The following is a 21,115-nucleotide window of genomic DNA, read 5'->3' as shown; positions in this document are numbered from 1 at the left end:
TTAAAATATTTTAATAAATTAAAGAAATTAAATTAAAGATATTTTATGATTTAAAATGTTTGTACTGCTCTGTGTGAGGCTGACAGAACCACCTACTAATTAAGGCTACCTATAAAACCCTAATTTCAGTTGCTCACACCTTTGGGAAATTATACCTTTTTCCTAGGTGGCAGTCCAAGCGTGACAATTTTTATCATGATCCTCATTATTCTGTTATTTTTATTGAGCCAAAATGGTCAAATGAATCCCAAGAACAGCATTTGGAAGACACGGAGAGGTCCATTCTGAAACCTGAAGTGCTATATAATGCTTAATTCTCTGCAAAAATGGATCGTGTGTGGTCTAACTGGTCACTGGACTGTCTTGACTCTCTGTGCCTCAACTCTCCTCTCTAAAATAGCAACACCACCTTTTCAGCTCACATGAATACTGCGAGGAGAAATTACAGTCTGTATGGCACATGGATACTAGTGTGACGAGTAAGATAGAAAAACCAAGAGGAAATTAAATAGTCCTGTCTCCAGAACAGAGTTTGAACTGAGAGCAAACTGTGGTATACCTATTCCATTAATTGAGCTCTGAAACCTAGAGAAAATAAAACAAAACAGAATGCGATCACATAACTACCAACTTTATCATACTGCACAAAGGGGGGGAAAATTAACGTTACACAGGCAGCTTTAATATTAATGTTACCTATCTTTGAGCGCGTGACTTAGCATTCCTAATAATATTATTTTAACATAATTTTTAATGTGTAATTACTTATACAGCTCCAGACAGTAAGTGTGCATGATGCTTTATAGGCATATAAAATTGACTGATCCCTGCCCCAAGGAGCTTGCATGATGACACCATACATGGGATGGGAAAGGAGGGGGTATGGGAGGACAGGAGTTGCAACAGTGTGAGATCATGAGATGTGTTTACTGCTACGTAAGTAACATTTCAGCTTCTCTGTGGTTTTCTTGTTACTCATTTAACACTATATATTAAAATTTGTTGAACAGATACATAACGCAAAGATATCAGCTGTAAGGAAGGATATGAAGAAAGAAAACCATGTTGAACAGCGTTCAGTCAGCAGTTAATATTAAAACGTTCACAGTCAAACGTTGCACGTAGTCAATTATTCATACAGTGGCAGCCCTTCGCACCTCCAGCTGCGATGAGGCTCCTGCTCTACCAGGCACTACACAAACATACCATGAGATACGATAGCTGTGTGAAAACAATAAGCAGCTGCAGGGAATATCAGAGGCAGAGGGAGACAGAGGCAGTGTAATAGGTGAGAGGCAAAGCCAAGGGCAGACCTAAAGTCTTTTGACATTTGATTTGATGCTCTACCTATCTATGCATATTTGGATTACAATTACTTAAACAAAATATCCCAAAACAAAATAAAAAGAAGAATATGCCTGCCAGTTGCTCCATGTACTAGAAGACAAGAGCATGTGGGAAGACCTGGTTGGAAACCCCTGGAATTGGAGGGCTTCTTCTGTAAATCTCTGTTCTGCTTTTGTGCTCTGCGTGTGCAAAGCCAGTGCTATGGGCAATTTCTGATCTCGCCACGTTATTACGCTGCTATGAACAGACAAATCCACTGCATGTTGAAGAGTGTACCCTTAAGTGCTCACAGCTTTCCTCGACTTCAGTAGCAGAGGAGTGAGGTGCAGACCCTGGCCAAAATTCTCTTCTGTGATTTTCTATGGCTGTCAGGCAATTCTGCTACACAGAGACCACCCAGGCTTATACAATTCCAGAAAAATCAATTAAAAATAAATACACAATTAACCGAAGTAAGCATCACGGCAAAATATTCTTGATGATCCCTTGGCGCACAGACTGAACCTCTGGAATAAACCTACATAAGACCTTTAGACCTGAATCTTCTCTTCACTGTGGTTCTTCACAATGCACTTGCAAAATAGCACTTGTGCTTTCTTTAAAGCATTGTCCCCCTCTAAATATTATTTGCTTCTACTTTAATAGTACTTTTTATTACTCACACAGTATATGTTTTTAATATAAAGAATTAGAAATGCTTGAATTAGTTATTTCACAGGACAATGCTAAGCCCAGATTTCAGTCAGCTTTACCATTTACAATGATAAGCTAAATATCTCTGTTACTTTTATTAACCTTTTTCTGTACACTGGTCCCAGTTAGTCCCTAAATGAAATTTCTGGCTTCAGTGGAGCTCAGACTCAAGGAGGACACTTGATTCATTGCTGCTAACTACTGTTACTTTCAGTCATGCCATGTTCTCCAAATATCTTTATCTTCCTTTTAGAATTGAGTTTGATCTTAGTACGTGGACTGGCAGAACATAAGGAATTATTAAACTACATGTATAATTTTCCTTGAAGTTTTGTAGCTTATGAAACATACTTAAAACTCTGTATAGCATGATATCAGTTACTCACATGAACGACACATTTTAACTTGACTGGGGATTCAGAAGGTTGGTTTGGCCCTGAAGGTAATCCCTGTTCATCAGAAGAACCCCATACAATCTCAGAGCTCCCAACAGATTTTACCAGTGGGCTGGGGGGGCTAAGACAGCAAAACTTTGAAACTGATGTTCTCCAGATTTGGCTATGCTCAAAATTGTACTCAGAACTGATTCAAACCCCACTAAAACAAGATTTTCATTTTTAAATAGGCTTAAAAATATATAGGTTGTTACCAATATTTTTTACCTAAAACAAATAGGTTTTAAAAAAAATCCCTGTTTTCTTCCCTCTGCACTTAGGAAGTGGTTTTTGAAAACTTAGCAATTTGACCTCAAAAAGAGTTAAAAGAGCACAATTTTCAAAGCTGGTTTGTTTACAAACATAGGTTAGGAGTGGAACGGGATTTAGTTCCAAACATTGCTGGCACATTCAGAACAAACACTTAAAAGATAATACTATCAGCATCTCTGTTGTGGCAGTCTAAATGGTTGCTGCCAGAAGACTAAAATCAGTCACAAATTCGATTTGCTACGCCCTAAAGTTGATCTGAAATAATTTTGCTGTCCCAGAGCCTAAAAAAACCCCACAGTTTATGAAAAATAATCTCACACTCTGAATGACAATAACTGCCTCCTATTTCTGCCTAAAAACTCTCCTCTTTAATTATGGAGACATGAGAAAAACACAGAATATTTAGAATGATAAAAATCACAGAAAAAAATTAGCTTAGAAATTACCACTGAAGGCCATCTAGTTCAACCTCCTGCTCCAGGCAGGGCCAGTTTCAAAGTTAGATGGGACTGTCCAAGGCTTTGTCTAGTTGAGTTCTGAAAATCTCCAAGCATGGAGATTTCTCAACCTCTCTGGCAGTTCCCTTGTGTGATAGCTGTGCTCTTGCAGCCCAATACGCTGCATTACCCTTCATCACTGTGCTCATGTTTTATCACTGTAAGGGCGCACAGCCAACTCACAGCTGGACACTCATTGAGATGGACACAGTGGGCAACTTGTCCACTAGGAGCCCCAGCTCTGTTTTTGGGCAGCTGCTCCCAGTTAACCAGTCCCGAGCCTATCCCATCGCATGGGATTATTCTGTTCCAGATGCAGGACTTTACAAGTGTCTTTGCTGAACCTTGTGAGGCTTCTGTTCATCTATTCCTCCAGCTTGGCAAGATCCCTCTGAATCGCCATCCTGCCCGCCAGCCCGTGAAGCATTCCCCCAAGTCAGTGTCATGTGCAAAGTTGCTAAGGGCATATTTGGTCTCATTGTCCCTTTGTCTGTACTGTGCATACGCTATTATTAAAAATTTTGTATGTTTGTTGAGCAAAGGTAAATCTCAATGCAATGAAAAAAATGTCTATCTTTCACTGATGTGAAAGATGTGGAAAACACTGACTTTCAAGAGCTAGCGTGTCGCTTATTGCACTAAAATACAGAACAAGTCCAAAATATTTTCCACTGATTAGGAGTGTTCTTATAGGGTATTGCTTTGATGCCTTTATTGAACGTTATGGTAACTTTTATTATTTTTCCTGGATGTGCATGTGTTTTTTCCAGTTTGGATCCTGCAGTTTTGAGGAAAGTTGGGATTGCTTAATTATCTTACAAGGCCTGATCTATGTCTACTGAAATTAATAGGTTGCTTTTTTTGGATCAGGTCTGGAATGTTAATTGTAGCTACTACATTAGTCTAGCCTATATAAGCCTCCATATAGACACTGCACAAGGATCTAAGAAATTGTAAAAGGCCAAACCACAGGGAAGAATGCATTGTTAAGCAAGTATCTAAATGAGACTTGACCTTGTCCCTGTTGACACTGATGGGAAAAGAAAAGCCCTGAGATCATTCCAATAGGGTAAATACTGACTTTGGCCTAATTCATCCCCTGCTGCATGATCCAAAATGAAGTTCTCCTTCAGAAATGTGTGGAAGGAAATAACTAGGTCATGATACATACTCTTATGAAGGGGCTACAGATTAGCAGCTGAATGGAGAGAGACCAGAAAGCACAGACTTTGTGTCAACTGAGAATTCAGAGGTATTTCTGGCCCCTATCCCATGACCCTGCAGCGTCACACAGAGTGGATCCCTGTCAGTACCACCAGGCCACCCTCCTTGCTAGAGGCACAGCTTCCTATCTGGCCAGTTTGTATTTGCAAAGTCCTATAAATTTTGGGTTCCCTTTGCAGCCCTGCCACCAGCTATGTGAGTTTTGGCAAACAAACAGTGTCAGAGTCACTTGTGCTTGCAGGCAGTTTCCAGTTAAATTCCAGGTTCTTGTATTTTCTTGCAAAAACTTCAGGAAAATGTTTATTTATGAAAAAAAAAAGAGAGGGGAATATGCTGAAAAGAAAACCATAGGTATAACAGCAGTGGAGATTAGCATCAGTTGAACATATATGAACACACACAAACATAAATCAAATCCTAAATTGTACCTGCACGTAATTTTTCTAGATCAACATACAGTAAAATTTTAAGTACCTCATATGCTATCAGTACTACAGAACAAACCAAACTCTAACAAAATTATTTCAGACTTCTTGGAAAAATTAACTCTGGAGGGCAGTGGCCTTGTGCAAGAAATGTAACTACAAGTTCAAACAGAAAAGTGACCTTTGCCTGTTGCTACAAGTATGCCACTGGAGGGGATTTGGCACTGAGCTTTTTCATCGGGAGGAGTCACTTGGCATTGGTATAGGTTTATGAAAGGGCAGAAGAAAGTAGAAGACATTGATTTTGTTAAGTGATTCCCCCTACAAGGGGGACATGCAAGATATTCTCAAAGAGTCGGTTGCAAATGGATTTTTACCTCTCTGGAGCACTGTCAGATCCCATGTTCTCACAGTAGGCATTCTTGACAGGGCACACGTCTCTGCCATACGTCGTGTCTGCCTCAGCGGAGTCCATGAAGCCATTGACACACTTGTCTCTCAGCTTCATACTGTCATTTTGCGAATCCAAAGATACAATATCTGATGGGGAGCTCACGACACCTGAGTCTTCGGTGGTGTCCTCAGATGCAAAACAGCTGCTTTCTGATGCTGTTTCTTCTACCTCTGACAGCTCCAGAACCACATCATCAACTACATAAATATTATCATGTGCAGGCAGCAGGCTCTCTGAATGAAATATAGCAAAAAAAAAAAGTTAGCTGAAACTCACTAGTAAATAAATCAAACCACCAAGAGTGAGATCCTGAACCCACTGAACTCAATAGGTGTTTTGCCATTGATTTCATCAGTTTCAGATATTTCTACAACATACATTCCTTTGTAGTTGGAGAAAAATACATTAATTCCATTAGAAACAGTAGGATGGAGCTCAATATTTATATACATGATAAAGATGATTTGCAAAATGATAAAATTTTGTCCTTCTTTGCTTTTAGAAATGTGGCTTGCCTTGCCTGTCCTGTAAAATTTTGGTTTTATAACATTCATATCAAATCTGTTTCCTTCTCTGAAGAAACAATTCTCCAGGGACAGCTTCTTGGAGAACTAGAGAAATGGGAGCCTTCAAGGGGAATTAAAGGCCAGAAAGGTAAATTTAACTGAGCTGGTAGGAATGAGATAAATAAAAACTAACAAAAAACCAAAGACAGAAACAAAATTCAACCTCAACAATAAACCAAAGTTTAAATGATGTGCTATAAAAAAATTCACTCCTATTACCACTTCTGATGACATAATCTTATTATTCCTCTTACATGCTGGCAGATAACATCATGACATTTCTGATAAGAAGTCTATAATGAGGTAAAAATGGGCAGCATTTTCCAATTAGGATACTGAACTGGTAAATTAGATCTACTGCTGACCCACTGGGCAAATCACTATTTCACCACTCTTCAATTTCCTCTGTGTTAAGTGAGGAGAATAACAACCACCTTCTTTGCAAAGCATAGAAAATCAACTAAAAAGTGTTATAGAAAAGTAGACACTATCGTGCTTAAAACAAAGCAGAACCTTTTCCATTTTTCAGTCGTTTATAAGGAAGGAGATGAAGGGATATGACCTTTCCATGTTTACCTTTAACTCTGTTAAAGTTGCAAGTGATGAGACATGATCAGACACAGTAAAATTTTTTCATGCTGTTTTAATTTGGTGCCTATCGGCTAATTGCTTGTTTTTTTTTGTGAAAAATACAATTTTGTTATTTCCCTTAGCAAATGTATAAATCTGGACTTCATCCTGCAATTATGCCATTAAAGGGGAACTCCCAACAATGTCAATAATTTCAGAGGGACTGAAGACAGAATCAAGCCCAAACATACTTCTTTTGATCAAAAGGAATCAATAAAGACTAATATGAATGTTTATTTGGAATTATGAATGTGCTCCATTCTCTTCTTCAACCTCAATAAGCAAAAGGAAGATTAAACAACATACGTTATGGCCTGATCCTGCAAACACTTGTGGCAGACGTTAATTATAGGAGAAGTCTCAGGTCTCTAAGCATGATTATGAGTAAGCATACACTTAGCTGTTTGTAGGGTCAGAATTTGTAAGTTTTTGAAGTATATATGAATTGACAGGCCAGTAAAAACAATAGGGAAGAAAAAAAAATCTGTATTATGTTGCATATACAGAAGTATTTTCTTTAAGTCAGAGGAAAAAGATGTATCATAGAAATTATTTTTTTAAGATGCACTTTAGCAGTGAAGCTTTGAGTAAAATTAAAATAAAAATCAAACCAACATTCTCCTTGACTGAGGTTACAAGATGCCATTAAGTTCTGAAATTGATTTCTGACAGCAGAAGCAATAAAATTCATAGGGTTACAAATATAATTAAAGTTGTAAGTGCTGTCAAGCATCAATATTAATGATGGAAGACGATACAAAGACTCTATTGTGACTTTGGAAGGAACATTACTTGATTTCTTTGACCTTATTTTCTACGACATTAGCTCTAGGTTCCAGATTTAAACCAAGAGATTGTTTCATCTAAAAATATCAATTAAAAGAACTAAGTACATGTCACTGAATGCATTATGGTATGTTCATGACAGAATAATAGTTAGGAAAACACCAACATCAAGAAAAAATAAGAATTATTTGACATTAATCACCAAGCAGTACACAGCCACAAAAATACACAGTAAACAGACAGACAACAGTGTATAGTGCTTGGTTTTCAATGAAACAAACAACAAAAAACCCCAACAACAACCCACCACCAAAATGTTAGTAAAAGCTGTAATATGTTAAAAATAGCACATAGTGAGATATGGTATAGCAAAGAAAGCAATTTAGAGAGTAGGAGCACTTGAAAAGTTTCGAAGTAATGCACAATGCAGTATACCTTGATGCAAAGAGACCTCTATATAATAAAGGCCACATCTGTTGTCCCCAGGATGCCATTAATGAGCCTCACGTGTAGCTGGGGAAACGATTTGTAACGTATTACCTACTTCCAGTCCCTGACACTGGGATGGCAGGTTTTTCCTCCTGAGCTGTCTCTCTCATCTCCTGATCCTCTTCTCTCCTGCCTGCAAGTATTTTCTGATATAGAAGAACTTGCACCTTCCCAGTCAGGAATTTAGTCCCTTTTGGTCACACAACCCTATTAGCCTATTGCAGTAACAAAACTCTCTTACTGATTTTATCCAGCAAGCTCAACTGCAGAGCCCCTGCCCACGCCTTCTTCCCATATAACAACAAACAAAATGAAAACCAGTTCTCATATTATCAGGGTCTACGTGAGAACTGATTCATTAGCTCTGGATCTCTCTAGCTGCATCATTCAATCCAATGGCAGATCTTCCTTATTCAATGTCTTAAACTGCAATTCTATTCTGAAGCACAGCAATATAGAAAGGAATCTCTCTATTCAATAATTCACACAAAATCAAAACATCTCCCTCTCTTCAAGTCTATCAATTTGTCAAAGCAGTTCACTATATACTTTGTGATATTAGTACAATGAATAAGTAGATTTCCACTACTACTCACCTGAACATGAGAGTACACACATAAAACATGAGCACTAAAGTCATACGTCATGTTAACAACCTTGTTTCAGCTTACAGCAGCAAGAAAATACCATTGTTCTAAAGTGGAGACATCCTTAGGTAGATTAAGTAAGACTCTATTCTTCCTTCTATACTCTTCGTTAAGTTTCCACCAGTGCGAACTGAAGATGATGGGTTGCACGAGCACACAGTTTACAAGGTAATGATACATGACATGAAAAAAACCCTAGCTCAACTTACTGAGTGGTCCTGACTCTGGGAGTCAGAAAATATCTTTCATACCTTCCCTATTTTTACACAGAGAACTGGCTAATGTGTAGTAGTAGATGAGATTCTGCCTTGCAACTTTTGCATAATTTTCTTCAGAGGGAGAAGCAGAAAAACACCACACACTGAGCACAGTGTGATGGCAGCTGACTGAGGTTATTTGTTGGTAGAAGAATCCCAGCATTTGTGTCTCTCTCCTCTGTCATTACACTAAGAAGATTTCAGATATGGTCTCTGATCTTCAAGACCTTATGCAGGCAAAAAATATCCATGTAAGGCATAGAATACTAAACAAGTACTTCAGGATTGGACACACAAATAATGATTGCCACAGATACATTAATGCATTGCTAAAACAATGCTGTAGCTCAGAAGACTGTCCATTTCTAAACACACAAAAATACCAAGCTCTTCCTTCAGTAACAGGTAACCAAGTCCACTGGCTTCAGGTGGGGTGCTATGTTGCAAGGGGAGTGCAATTTGGTTTGTAGTCTCCAAGTCATACTCAAATTTATGTGTGACATCTCATTTCTAACTGGGATGAGACAGTGCCCACCAGCGTCCTGCATTCCCGCTTACCTACATCATACAGCACGTTGCAGAATCTGCAAAGCCTGAATTAGTTCCATCCCCCGGATCCCCCTTGCTTAGCAGTAAGAGCACTGCTGTTGCACAATTAGGTCAACCACAAGTTACAAAGGCTTTCTTCTGGGGAGTGGAGGGGGTTGTTTTTAAGAAATGTTGCCTGTGATCATCAAGAGGGAAAGAGGAGAACAGCTCATCAGTAAAGAATGTGAGCTTCTTGTTTAACACAAAAGGGATCTTGTTGCTTTAATCTCAATAGGCTGTAAGTAATTAAGACACCACTGAACTCCACGCTGAGAAGAATCATACCTGTGTTCATACAGTTCGATACTGCATGTATGTACACATTACTCACAGAGAATGCCAATGATGGGTAGAGAGATAAACCTCACCTGGTTTAAATGCTAATCAACGCTTTCAGAAATGAAGGTTAAATTCAGTATGTGAAGACTATTGCAGGTAAAATCCTCACTTTAATTACTACGAAAATAACCACCATTGACTTTGAATGAGATCAAAACCAGACTTAATGTGTTCAAAAGATGCATATCCTACCCAGACTTATGAAATCTGAATCGAGGTCCATGTTATTAAAGCTCAAGCCAACACTCTGCCTCAGTCCAGTCGGCACAAGGCACAATTCTTTACTTTCCAAATTACGACTGTTTGCTAAGTTCTGTGACCCTCTATTTTTACAACACTACTGGTTGTCTACTGCCACATTCAATAATGACAGAAACAGCAAATCCAAATGCATTTTTAAAGAGGTAATAGCTGATTTAACTCCTACATAGTGAATAACTGGGACTCTGTAACAGTTTTAGAGACACAGAGTTCCTGTAATTCCTTTCAGCTCTTGCTCAGAGGTTAGCGACTATTTTCACATTTCTTTCATCACCTGTTCCACTTTTTTCTCCATAGAGTAAAATTGTTTTGCTGTAGTTCAAATGGTCTATTACAATAATGTTGTAAAAAATATTAAAAACATCATGATGTTAAACAAAATTAATTCTTATAACCCAAGTATTACAACATAATTATTATACTGACAGTACTTAAAACTTCTAGTAAGAGAAAGAAATACTGCTCTAGTTATTTGCATCTGCTGTAAAAGTTGGACCATCACAAAAGACTAGTATTAAAAGCGTAAATTTTTTCAGACACTTGGAAGAAGTCTGCTGGAAGAAATGGAAAAAGAAAACATTTACTAGGCCAATAATTAACAGAAATTATGAAAATGGACAACACAAGATCAACGTAAGAGTTTTTACACAGGTACAATGTGTTCTGGATACATTTTACTCATTTTGCTCATCAACCCCCAAACTTGTAGCAATAGATAAGAATTCAAAAGCATTCAATAAGCATTTAAAGCACAATACTGAATGGGCTGACTTCTTTCTACTTATGGCAATTGAGGGCATTTTAATTCAGTATGTTTCTTAGCATACCTGAGCCTACATGCAGATTTTTGTTTTTTAATTGAAAGAAAAAAAGAGAAAAGAAATGGTCACTGTTATACATTAACGATAATGGTGGGGTGAGTGGGGAACAGATCAAGCCCAGACATTCTTTTATCTCAGCTTCTGTAACTGCATTGCAGAAACTGGAGGCTTCCAGGAAAAGCTGAGATGAGGAACCAGGCTTTTTTTTTTTTCCTCCAAAATGAGGATGCAGGCAGTGTAGTGTCGGCTCAGTTCAGTTAGTTTGTAGAATCACAGAATGCTTAAATTTGTAAAGAATCTCTGGAGATAATTTAGTTCAACCTTCTCCTCAAAGTAGGACTAACTTCCAGCTTAGATGGTGTTGCTGAGGACTTTGAGCAGATGAGTTTTGAAAATCTGCAAGCATGGAGATTCCACAGCCTCACCAGGAAATGATGACCCCTTCCCTGGGTGACGTTTAACATTTCTCTCCATAAGTAATTTTTTCTTAAGCCAAATTAAAATTTTTCTAGCTGCAACTTGTGGTTGTTGACTCTTATCCTTTTGCTGGGCACCTCTGAGAAGAATCTGGCTCTGTCTTCCACTTCCTTTAAATGCCAGACATCATTTAAATCCTCCTTATCCTCCTCTTCTGCAGGCTGAACAAGCCCCGTTGCCCCAGAACCTTTGTGTACATCTGCTCCAGACTCTGCTGCCTCTGCTCTGGTTTGTCAACATCCTGTTCCAGGGAACCCCAAACTGAACCCACTTTTGGACAATAGACACAGATGTGGCCTCATTACAGCTCTCGTTAGTGCACTCCAGTTTGTGGTTAGAGCTTCATCACCATCAGGGCGTGTTGCTGACTCATGCAGTCATGCATGTGGCTCCCAGCTCTCACATAATGAGATATTTTCAGTCTCCTTCCTAGCCTTATGCCACACATTTATGTTTTTGTGCCAACAGGTTCTTTAACTGCAGTCATCCATACTGCATAAAACCTAAAACTGGGAGTAAATCCCTTCCTTTATACACCAGCAAAAAACAAAAAGACTCACAAAGGACATATCTCACTAGACATATCATCAGAAAGGTACATATGGAGTATTATTAGATACACCCTGCAAACCTTTGACATTTCCATAGTCAAGCTCAAGCCTACCACAGTTATCCTAGCTATATGCGTCTACTCTCCTATGGAGGAAAAATAAATGCAATGTGCACTGATCTAACCTCCTTTACCAATTTGAGCTAGTTAAGCATTTCTCTTGAGGTTAAACCTGTCTGCTGTTTGTTGATACAAACGTATTACCGTAATTGTTGCAAAAGCTTTTTCTAGCAATAAAGTTCCCTAAATCAAATACAATACAAGATGGAGTGAAACCAAGGAGTAGGAATTGAACAGTATTCCACTCCCTCTCATTGTTTTTTCCCACATACAAAAGACTGTCAAATTCTGTGCATGAACATTTGATTTCCCTTTCAAACATATGCTGAAAATGGTTACAAAGTCTCAGAACTGCACTAGATAAGTCTGTCTACTGGCTCTTCAAAGCCTCCTACAGGAAACTAAAACTTCAAATAAATGGCTGCTTTCCTCTCTCATTTCAGATCTTTATTTTCCCCAGCTGCCAAACAGGCAAACAAACAAGAATTTCCAAGCCAACGCAACACAGATTTTCCAAACAGGGGGAAATTAACATACAGGACTTTATTATCCTTATTTCTTTCCCATAATCCTTTTTCAATGACTACAAAAACCTCTCTGACCTCTGCAAAGCCTATATGATCTAGAATGCTGCTAAACTGTGTTTTTCCTCCTGGCACTCTCTTGAACCTTGCTCTTCACTGGTTTCATGCTTGTTTAAAAGCATTCTTTGAAGGCTCTGATGCCCTCACATTGTAGCCAGTAACTAGCCTCCCTTTTTCTTGGGGATGAGACTTATGATAGATCCCAATTCCCCCAAAAGGAACACAAAGAGCAAGATGCTCTTTGACAGGAAAAGGATTGATTGTGAAAGTAGGTCTTTCCTTTGATTAATTGAACAACATTGACACTTGACTTGGAGAAGGACAGATTTTTAAAAAACAGGCCAGCAGTGTGAGTCATCAGTTCCTTTTATACACAATAAAGTATGATGGAGAGACTTTCATAGCAGTCCCCGGTATTCGCTATCTGGGGTTGACAGGAGCCTAGAAGTACCTGCTGGGTACCTCCCTGGCTCTGCTTGGTCCTTTATTAAGTTGTGAGGAGAGGGGCCCAAACAATGCAGTTCAAAAGACCATGAACAAGCCGACAACGTAGGTTAAAGGAGCAGGACAACATAGAAATATATTTAGGAGTATGTAATAGATGGCTTCAGACTTGCACTTTATAAATCATCACATGCAACACTAGTAACTTGCAGTGATTGATAACAGGGCTCTTTGCAAGCCCTTGTAGGATAGAAAAACCTAGATCTAAAAACAGACTGCCCTATATAATAAACCTAGCAGAGAAATAAACCACTCTCCACATTTTGCTGATGATTATTAGCCTTAAGTGATAGATTTTGGCAATCTGCATCCTTTATAGAGGTGGTCAGCTTTGATTCAAGTACATTGCAGAAGCTAAACAAATGGACTGTGAAGGTGATTTCCATTTTCTTGAGCCACCTTTGAGAATAGACTATAGACTTGATAAAATCACTTGAAAGTATATACAATGTAATGATTAAAATCAGAAGTGATTAGTGCACCTAGGCAATAAACCACTATTTTATTAGGTGATTTTAAGACCACAGAAAAAAGGCCATTTGCTCAACTTTTTAAGCTTTACCATCTTTCTCCCATGCATTCTGCTATAGTCAATTCATCCTCCTTACCGTTTTTCTCTATTGTCACCGATTTCATGAAATTTCTACTACAGTTTCATAATTCTAGCACAATCTAGAGAAAAGAACATAAAACACATTTGCACTGTAATTATACTTTCCTTCCCCAGAGAATAGCTGTCAGCAAATTCAGCAAAGAAGATACAAAAAGCCCTCCTTAAACCAAATACACATATGCATATATATACACACACACACACACACTTGTGGGGGGGGGGGGAAGAGATTACTCTGTATCACAAAGGCATCATTCTGCTCACTGTGGTGTATTCATTTCTGATAAAAGCGATCTAAAAGTGGGGGAGGGTAGAAGAGAATCAGGTCAATCTCCAATTAACTATCTATTACTGAAGTCATTAGGAATTACGTGCATTTAAGTAGAAATTTTGATCAGCTGTTTTCTATTTATGGGGACAAAATATACTTGCCTTACTCATGTAAGCAAATCTTTTAAGCACTTTTTGAGCAGAAATAAGAAAAAATGCTTTTAGTACATTCCTACCAATGCAGATTTATTAGGTACTAATAGAAACAAACACTAGTTTTTCCTGATACAAACAGTTAACAGTGAACTCCAGACCGGAGTGGCTAACAAAATGGCAATTTATTACTTTTGTTGGTTCCCCCCCCCCCTTCTTCACCATTCAGAACTGCGATACTGCTCTTCAGTTCCTCCATCAGTCCACCCATCATTTTGCCTTACATCACCTTCTATCTTTGCACAGAATAGTATCTATAGTATCATCTGAAGTCAGACAGAGCCCTGAGAAAATTAAATGTTTCATGCACAAACCACCTGTCTAACTTACAATTAGGATGGCACAAAATAATTCTATTTAATTGCCCAAAACATGCTTCAGCCAAACCACCAATAACATAAATACCTTCACAAAAGATTTTCAACAGCTAGCTCCAAATTTAGATATGGAGACATCTTCATACTTCTCTGTGCTCTGAAGACATGAAGCTCTATTCTGACTCCTTTTGATTTACATTAACTGTCTCTTTTCCTCTAGGATCTTCTGATTAATAGAACACCTGCTTTCCTGTCCAAAGCTGAAACAACAACAGGCTTTTCAGATATACTTTGGCTCATGGTTTACATTTGCAGTTATATTTATAGGAATATTTTAACCTAGAGAAGCATGCTTCTTTTCTGAGTGTATGTTTAATTATTATACATTTTGCTGCACATTCAGACTAGATTGCTCTGGTATCATATTGCTTGTGGCTGTAAGATTTCCAATGAGGCAAATGAAAGTATCTATCTGGACAGATGCTGCTAAGAGTACCTCAGCACCTCTCATCACTAAAACATTTTATCTTTTGAAACTGTCTAGTGAAGAAAGAATTATTCTTGCTGCTATGAGATCAAAACTGAGGTCCAGGGTACACCAAGTGACTCTGAAGATCTCTTACGATCTTCCCTCTTGAGGGCATCTATGCCATTTGCAAAGGACATTTCCTAGTCACCATGAAGACCAGGCTCACGTGTCAGGAGAACAGTCAGACCAGGACAGCGCGTACCAAGCAAACTCACCATGTAATGCATGGCCGGGCACCCTGGGGCTACGCTGTCAGCAAGGAGCCACAGACATACTGCAGAAGCCCATTAAAGCAATTGCTTGCATGGACGGATGGCAAGAGACAGACTTCTTTTCCGGTAACACAGGCATAAACAAGAAATCATTGCATAGGACAGGAATCATTTGCAGGGTATCACGAGCACCAATTCTGGCTCTATCTTTACTCGTAGTGCACCATGAAGTGCTCTGGATGTTGGTTACTTGGGGTACAGACTGTTCAGAGAAGAGCTCTGCTGCCATGCCACCAATCCTCCTTGACAGCACACAGACTAGATCAGATCAGTTCAAATGTAAGCAGAGATGGGAATACTTAAGCCAGCGCTGAACTGGGCCACTCTTTCATCGTCCCCTTGTGAAGTCAATTATCTCACCAATTGTCCTCTGCCCTGTGTCTCTTTTTTCCCTATTACAATGCAATAGTGGGAGGGAGAAATGCAAACATGCAAAAGTTATAATTGGCAGTTATACTTTCTACTGATTTGCAGGTAGTGAAATGTTAATGGCAGTGCCATCTCCGAACAGTACTCTGACATGAGAAAAGCTCCTTGGTAACAGGTCCTCACCTCAACACCCACTAGGAATAAGTTCTCTTAGTTTTCTCTTTTCATATTTTGCTCTGTCAGCATCAGATCCTGCTTCCATTGAATCAGCTGGGCTTTGCTAGTGACTTCAAGGGGAGCAGGATTGGACTGTTCACTGATTAAAATGCAAAGCTGCAGGTATCTCCTGCATGGGAGGAATCCCCAGAGGGAAAATTTGTCTGCATTTAATTCAAGTGAAGCATTTTAAGGCTCTCATTTACACAGTGCGTTCAATAATAATGTGCATACCATATAATAGGGTATCTGATTTAGAATGCTTAAGTGCTTTGCTGGAGCAGGGCCATTTCTAGAATTTGAAGGTTTAGGATGAACATATCCTGAAAACAGACAAGCTTGTTTGGGGAACCTTTTACCTAAGTTAATGGGCTTAATTCTGAATAGGATCAGCATAAAAGGTCATCTTTCTAATGGGAAAATTGTAAATGTCTTTGAGTTTCTTTCTTTTTAGCCTCAGCTCTTAAGGAAAATAAGTTTAGAAGGTCACACTGTGAGTGACTTTATGAGTCTGTCTATGAAACCCTTCAGTAACTTTTAAACCTGTTGGCCAATTTCTACTGAATTAGTCAGGAAGGAAAACAGTCTTAAAGTTCAGTTCCAAAAGTTTCATGAGCAGGTAGAAGGACAGAGTAAGGAGACTTTATTTATGTGTCTGCTGCCAGAAAATCTCACCCTTTATAATCTACCAGAGATACTGCAGAGAGAGATGCTATGAACTGTAGGAAAGCTTCAACTAGAGCATGGTATTTTTTTAGATACCAGATAATAGAGTCATTAAGGCAGAAGTCCAAAGGAAATGCTTAAGGAATTGCTTGATGGGCCTGGGAGAGGAGAAGAAGAAAACAAAGAAAAGAAGGAAAAATCCCCAATCCTAACATCCTTTTTAGCTTTGAAAAGCAGGAAGGTGAAGATTCTGGTTTTTTTTTCCTCCATCCTTCTTTTCTCCTTATCCCTTTCTAATTAAAAAGGAGCTTCCATGAAAAAAGAAAATAAAGAAAACACTCGTTAGAACACTTCCAGAAATATTTCAAAAACCCCAAAGAACAGATTAAAAATTTCCCCGCAAAACGTCACAAAAAAACAAACAAAAGGATTGCATTCAGAAAAATTTTAAGTGGATTTGACTGGCTACTGTATCTTAGAAACATTATCTTCACCCTTGTGATTGCTCATAATTTCAGCATGAGAGTATAAAACTGTCCTCTCACCTTAAGGTGGCCTCTATCAGAGTGGGACAGAATCAAGCCAGAGGTTTCTTATTACTGTTCATATTATAGCCAGCAAGTTTAAAGACTTCTGTCTCCAGTGGTTTCAGTCTGCTAATTTTCTTACAGGTACTAATTTAACTCTGTGGAAAAACCACAAGGAGTTTCCTTGTGCAAGGATTTTTTGTGTAAAAACTTTCAATCAATACATTGCCAAAGCTGCATATTAAGAATAGCGATGTAAATTTTGTGTACTTTAAAAGCAAAGAAAAGCCTTCTCTTTGTACAATCTACAACCTTTGTAGGAGGAGGCTGAAGATCAGTGATTTCATCTGAGGAACATCTCAATCACATTGATTAGCTTGATGAATACAGAACAGGAAAGTTGCCAGATACAGAGGAAGCTGGGCATGTCTGCAAGGGAGTGGAGCAAACAAGCAAATTACACTATAAGCTTGCCTCTCTCTCTCTCTCTCTTTTTTTTTTTTTTTTTTTTAAAAACAAACATTTTCATTCGGAAAGCTTGGACACTGAAAGTTCTATGCTTCTTAACTGACCGGCCAGTTAATCAGCATATTGTTTTAGTTTTCAGAAGGCAAGTAGAGAGTCATTTTCAAATAAAATTTATTTTTGAATAATAAATAATTGATAAAATGTTCACACGTGTTTAATTGAAGTAACATTTTTTTTTTCTTTTTCAAAAAGAAAAGAATCTTTTCTTTTTGGGAGGAGAAAGGGGTAAGTTTTACCTGCTAAAACAGAATTGTGACATTTCTGGTTGTTGATGTCCAGAGACTGAGTATCCAAAAAGGGTTTCAGAATAAACCCAACATACCATGCATTCGTGCAATAGTCCCAAAAGTCTTTAGTTTTTACTTCTAATAATAAAATGAAGTGATACAGGTTGGCCCTTCTGGAGTATTCAGCAGCCTACTCTGAGGCCTTCTGTATATCGAGTCAAGTCTACAAGTTCATTTAGCTTCCAAAATGCTGTCTTTTATGAGCAAAAACCAAGAAAAGAAAATTCTTACACTGAATTTATATTCAAGTCCTGACTGTTACACATATACACACACCTTATAAATAGAGATGGTTGCTTTTTTCATTTAATTAAGAAAAAGTGTTGAAAGTATTTCCTAATTAGTTTTCATGTTTTTACAAACTGAAAAAATATTTTTCCCCCTTTTGTTTTTAACCTCTTGTCAAGTGAAAAAAATAGAGGAAAGGAACAGTAAAAGGAGAGAAAAGAAGCAAATTGCCAACCTACATGCTTTTAAAATCTGATATCAATAATTTTCACTGATGTAAAAAATTGGGCCTTTCTGTTTGTTTGCTTTAACAAATGAGTGGATTTTCCCTTACCATTCCTTCCCTGTTTATGAGAAACTACCATATTGTTAGAAACTTTACTTTTACCTTTTAATCACAGTAGCCTTACAAGAAAAAATATTTGTCAGCCATAGCTCTCCTTTCTCATTCTTTCCTCCATCTTCTTTTGCTGTAGGTCTTTGTCCTCCCTTACATCCCACCTTTACTTATGGTACGCTAGGTTGGAAAGTAATTCTTTGCTCCATGCCAAAAACCAATTATGGATCCACAAAAGGAGCTGACAAAAGAGACTCTGTCTCTGCTCTCAGCCTTTTGCTCCCTCAGGCCCTAAAACCCAGAAGTGAATGTGCATGGCCAGAATTCTCAACTTCTTAGAAGAAAGCAGGCAGTCATTTTAGTGAGTGTTTATGGGCTTAGAAATTGTAATAGGAAAAGTTGAGTACGAGCATCTCTAAGGACAGACAAGCACTTCGGTATGGGTATTATCACCTACCTGGAATAGAGAATACAAAAATTTTCATCCATTTGCTTTCTGTAGCTGTCAGCATAAATGATTGCTTTGAATCAGTAGGATCTTGCACTACAAATTCCCACGCCATTTCAAATGCCAACCTTCAAGTTTGGTTTGGCCCATTATATGTAAATCAAGCAGAACTTGGTTTGAAGTTCCAAAACACATGTACACACACAAACCACATGTGTGCATGCGGCTGGAGACTAATGTTCAGTCCAGCTCATTACTGATAAAGCACAAGTCTCTCTACTCGCATTGGTGCAACAGTTTCTCCAAATTTCACTAGCTCAAGGGCAACAGGGTCTGTTTAACATGCTGCCCATTTATTAAAGGTAAGGCTCACAGAGCTACTTCTCTTATTCTGACTGAGGAAGAGGAAAACGGAGAATTCGGTTTCACTTAGAATAAACACTCGCAGTTTATCCACAGACCACTTGGCTTGCAGAACCGGGCTACAAGGAAATTAAAAGAAGAGAAATGTCTCTACCTTTAGTCAGGATGGGGAATGTGAAGCTAAGGTTTATTCCACACTTTATGAAGTAGGTAAATAACCAGTCAAGAGTTAAATATTAGGAACAAGAGATTAGAAGGAACATTTGATTCACTGGAGTCCAGCCCCACACACAGTGTAAACAGAAAATATTTTGTTATATTCACAGGAATTGTCCTCTATTACACTAGGGCTGATCTGTGCCTCAAGTCTGCAAAGCCCCAGGTATTATTTGCAATACCGTGGCAGGCAGCAGAGTGGAATATAAAATACTCCCTTCCCAAGTGGTGTTACCTTCAGCCAGGTTTGGCTCTCCTTCTCCAGGCCTTTCTCAAGGAATGAGAAAATGAAAGAGATTGGATGACCCAAAGTTAGGACTGACTTACTGGAACTGAACAGCAAAATTTCATGTTTGAGGTACATTCAGGATATATAAAGGAGTCAGTACCTACTCTGTATTTTTTCAAGTTCTAAAATACCTCTTGTCACTGGGTTGGATCCTTTCAACGGTTATTTAACGCTTGAAATCACACCATCATAGGATAATATACAACCAACAGGTAATAAGGCAGCTAATTCTTGCACAGAACGCAAGCTCACCTTCCCTCTTCTCTGCCCCAGCAAAAAGAGTGGAGTTCATTATCCATAAACTCTTTTGAACAGGCAGGAAATTGTAAATTGTCATTTTTTGTTCTGTCAACTTCTTATGAATTTTAACAGTGGAGTTGTCTAGTCATACAGGTGCTATACTGGAGCCTATTCACATGCTATACATGAGATATCTGAACAAGAAGTGTGTAAAGAGTGACTGCAAGTTTGTCTCACTGTCCTTGAGGAGGGAGTTCATAGTTTTGCAGTGACATTAGAAAACAACATGGCTGTAATTTTGGAGGGATGGAATAAGTTACATTGTCTTCTAAAATAACATGCATTTTAGTTTGGAAAGTTAAATGGTGCCTACTGCATGTACTAAATATATATTGAGAGTCACAGTAGTGACTTGAAGCCAAGTTAGGAAGACAGAACTATAAGTCTTACATACATACACAAGGCCTGATTCTCACACTGAAGCGTTTTATACTAGGAGATAACTATAAGGAGATCTTAAAGTGGCTGTGAATGTGAGTAACAGGTATATGAGAATCATGCCCACAGAATTTATTTTACATATACAGAGTATAGGGACAGATGATGGACACACGATAGATTGCCTGGGCATGTATTTAATAAATAAAAGCATCACAGGCCTTTGCAATTTATCACACCACTTTGACTGGATCATCTATCATCACTCTTCCCTGGCACTTATTTGAGCACTCTAAACCCCACGGCCAGCTCCAGTTAAAAAGGTGCAAAAAGAGAAAGATTTCCTCCTTCCATTTCATTTCAGCTTCTCAGTGAAAAAGACAGCATTCATTTCAATCCTCAAAGATCAATCCTAAAAAAAATGAAATCATGATGCATAGAAAAGACATTTAAGGATGTTTGGAGATTCCCCTCCATCCTCAGTTTTAGTCTCTCAATGACTGAATTGCTGGTAACGAAGACATCTGTCTGTGTAAGAGGATGGATACTAAAATAATCCGCACATGCTTTTAAAATGTAAAACTCATGCTGATAAACCTTTCTAGCAGAACATGTCTTTCTATATTGACACTAAACCTGACCTACTGCTATGCACTACTTCTTGAGCACATATGCAAGCTCGATTCACTCGATTCCACACCTAGAACACAACTCTCATAAATATACAGGCAACATCTATGCAGTGTGAGAGGAGACATGTGCCACCATCCTTTGCAAGAATGG

General features: G+C 38.4%; 1 protein-coding gene across 2 annotated transcripts in view; it reads right to left on the bottom strand.

Annotated features, from left to right (window-relative positions):
* COBL (cordon-bleu WH2 repeat protein) overlaps nt 1-21,115 on the bottom strand; it is a 160,749-nt gene that overhangs the window by 19,885 nt on the left and 119,749 nt on the right. For both annotated transcript variants that reach the window (XM_013952796.2, XM_013952797.2), the window contains one exon: nt 5,271-5,580. In XM_013952796.2, coding sequence (XP_013808250.2) covers nt 5,271-5,580 — 310 coding nt within the window. The remainder of the gene's footprint in view (nt 1-5,270; nt 5,581-21,115) is intronic.

Source organism: Apteryx mantelli, chromosome 2, assembly GCF_036417845.1.
Source record: "Apteryx mantelli isolate bAptMan1 chromosome 2, bAptMan1.hap1, whole genome shotgun sequence".
NCBI lineage: Eukaryota > Metazoa > Chordata > Aves > Apterygiformes > Apterygidae > Apteryx > Apteryx mantelli.
The sequence above is the reverse complement of the archived record's forward strand: the minus strand, read 5'-3'. Positions and strand labels throughout refer to the sequence as shown.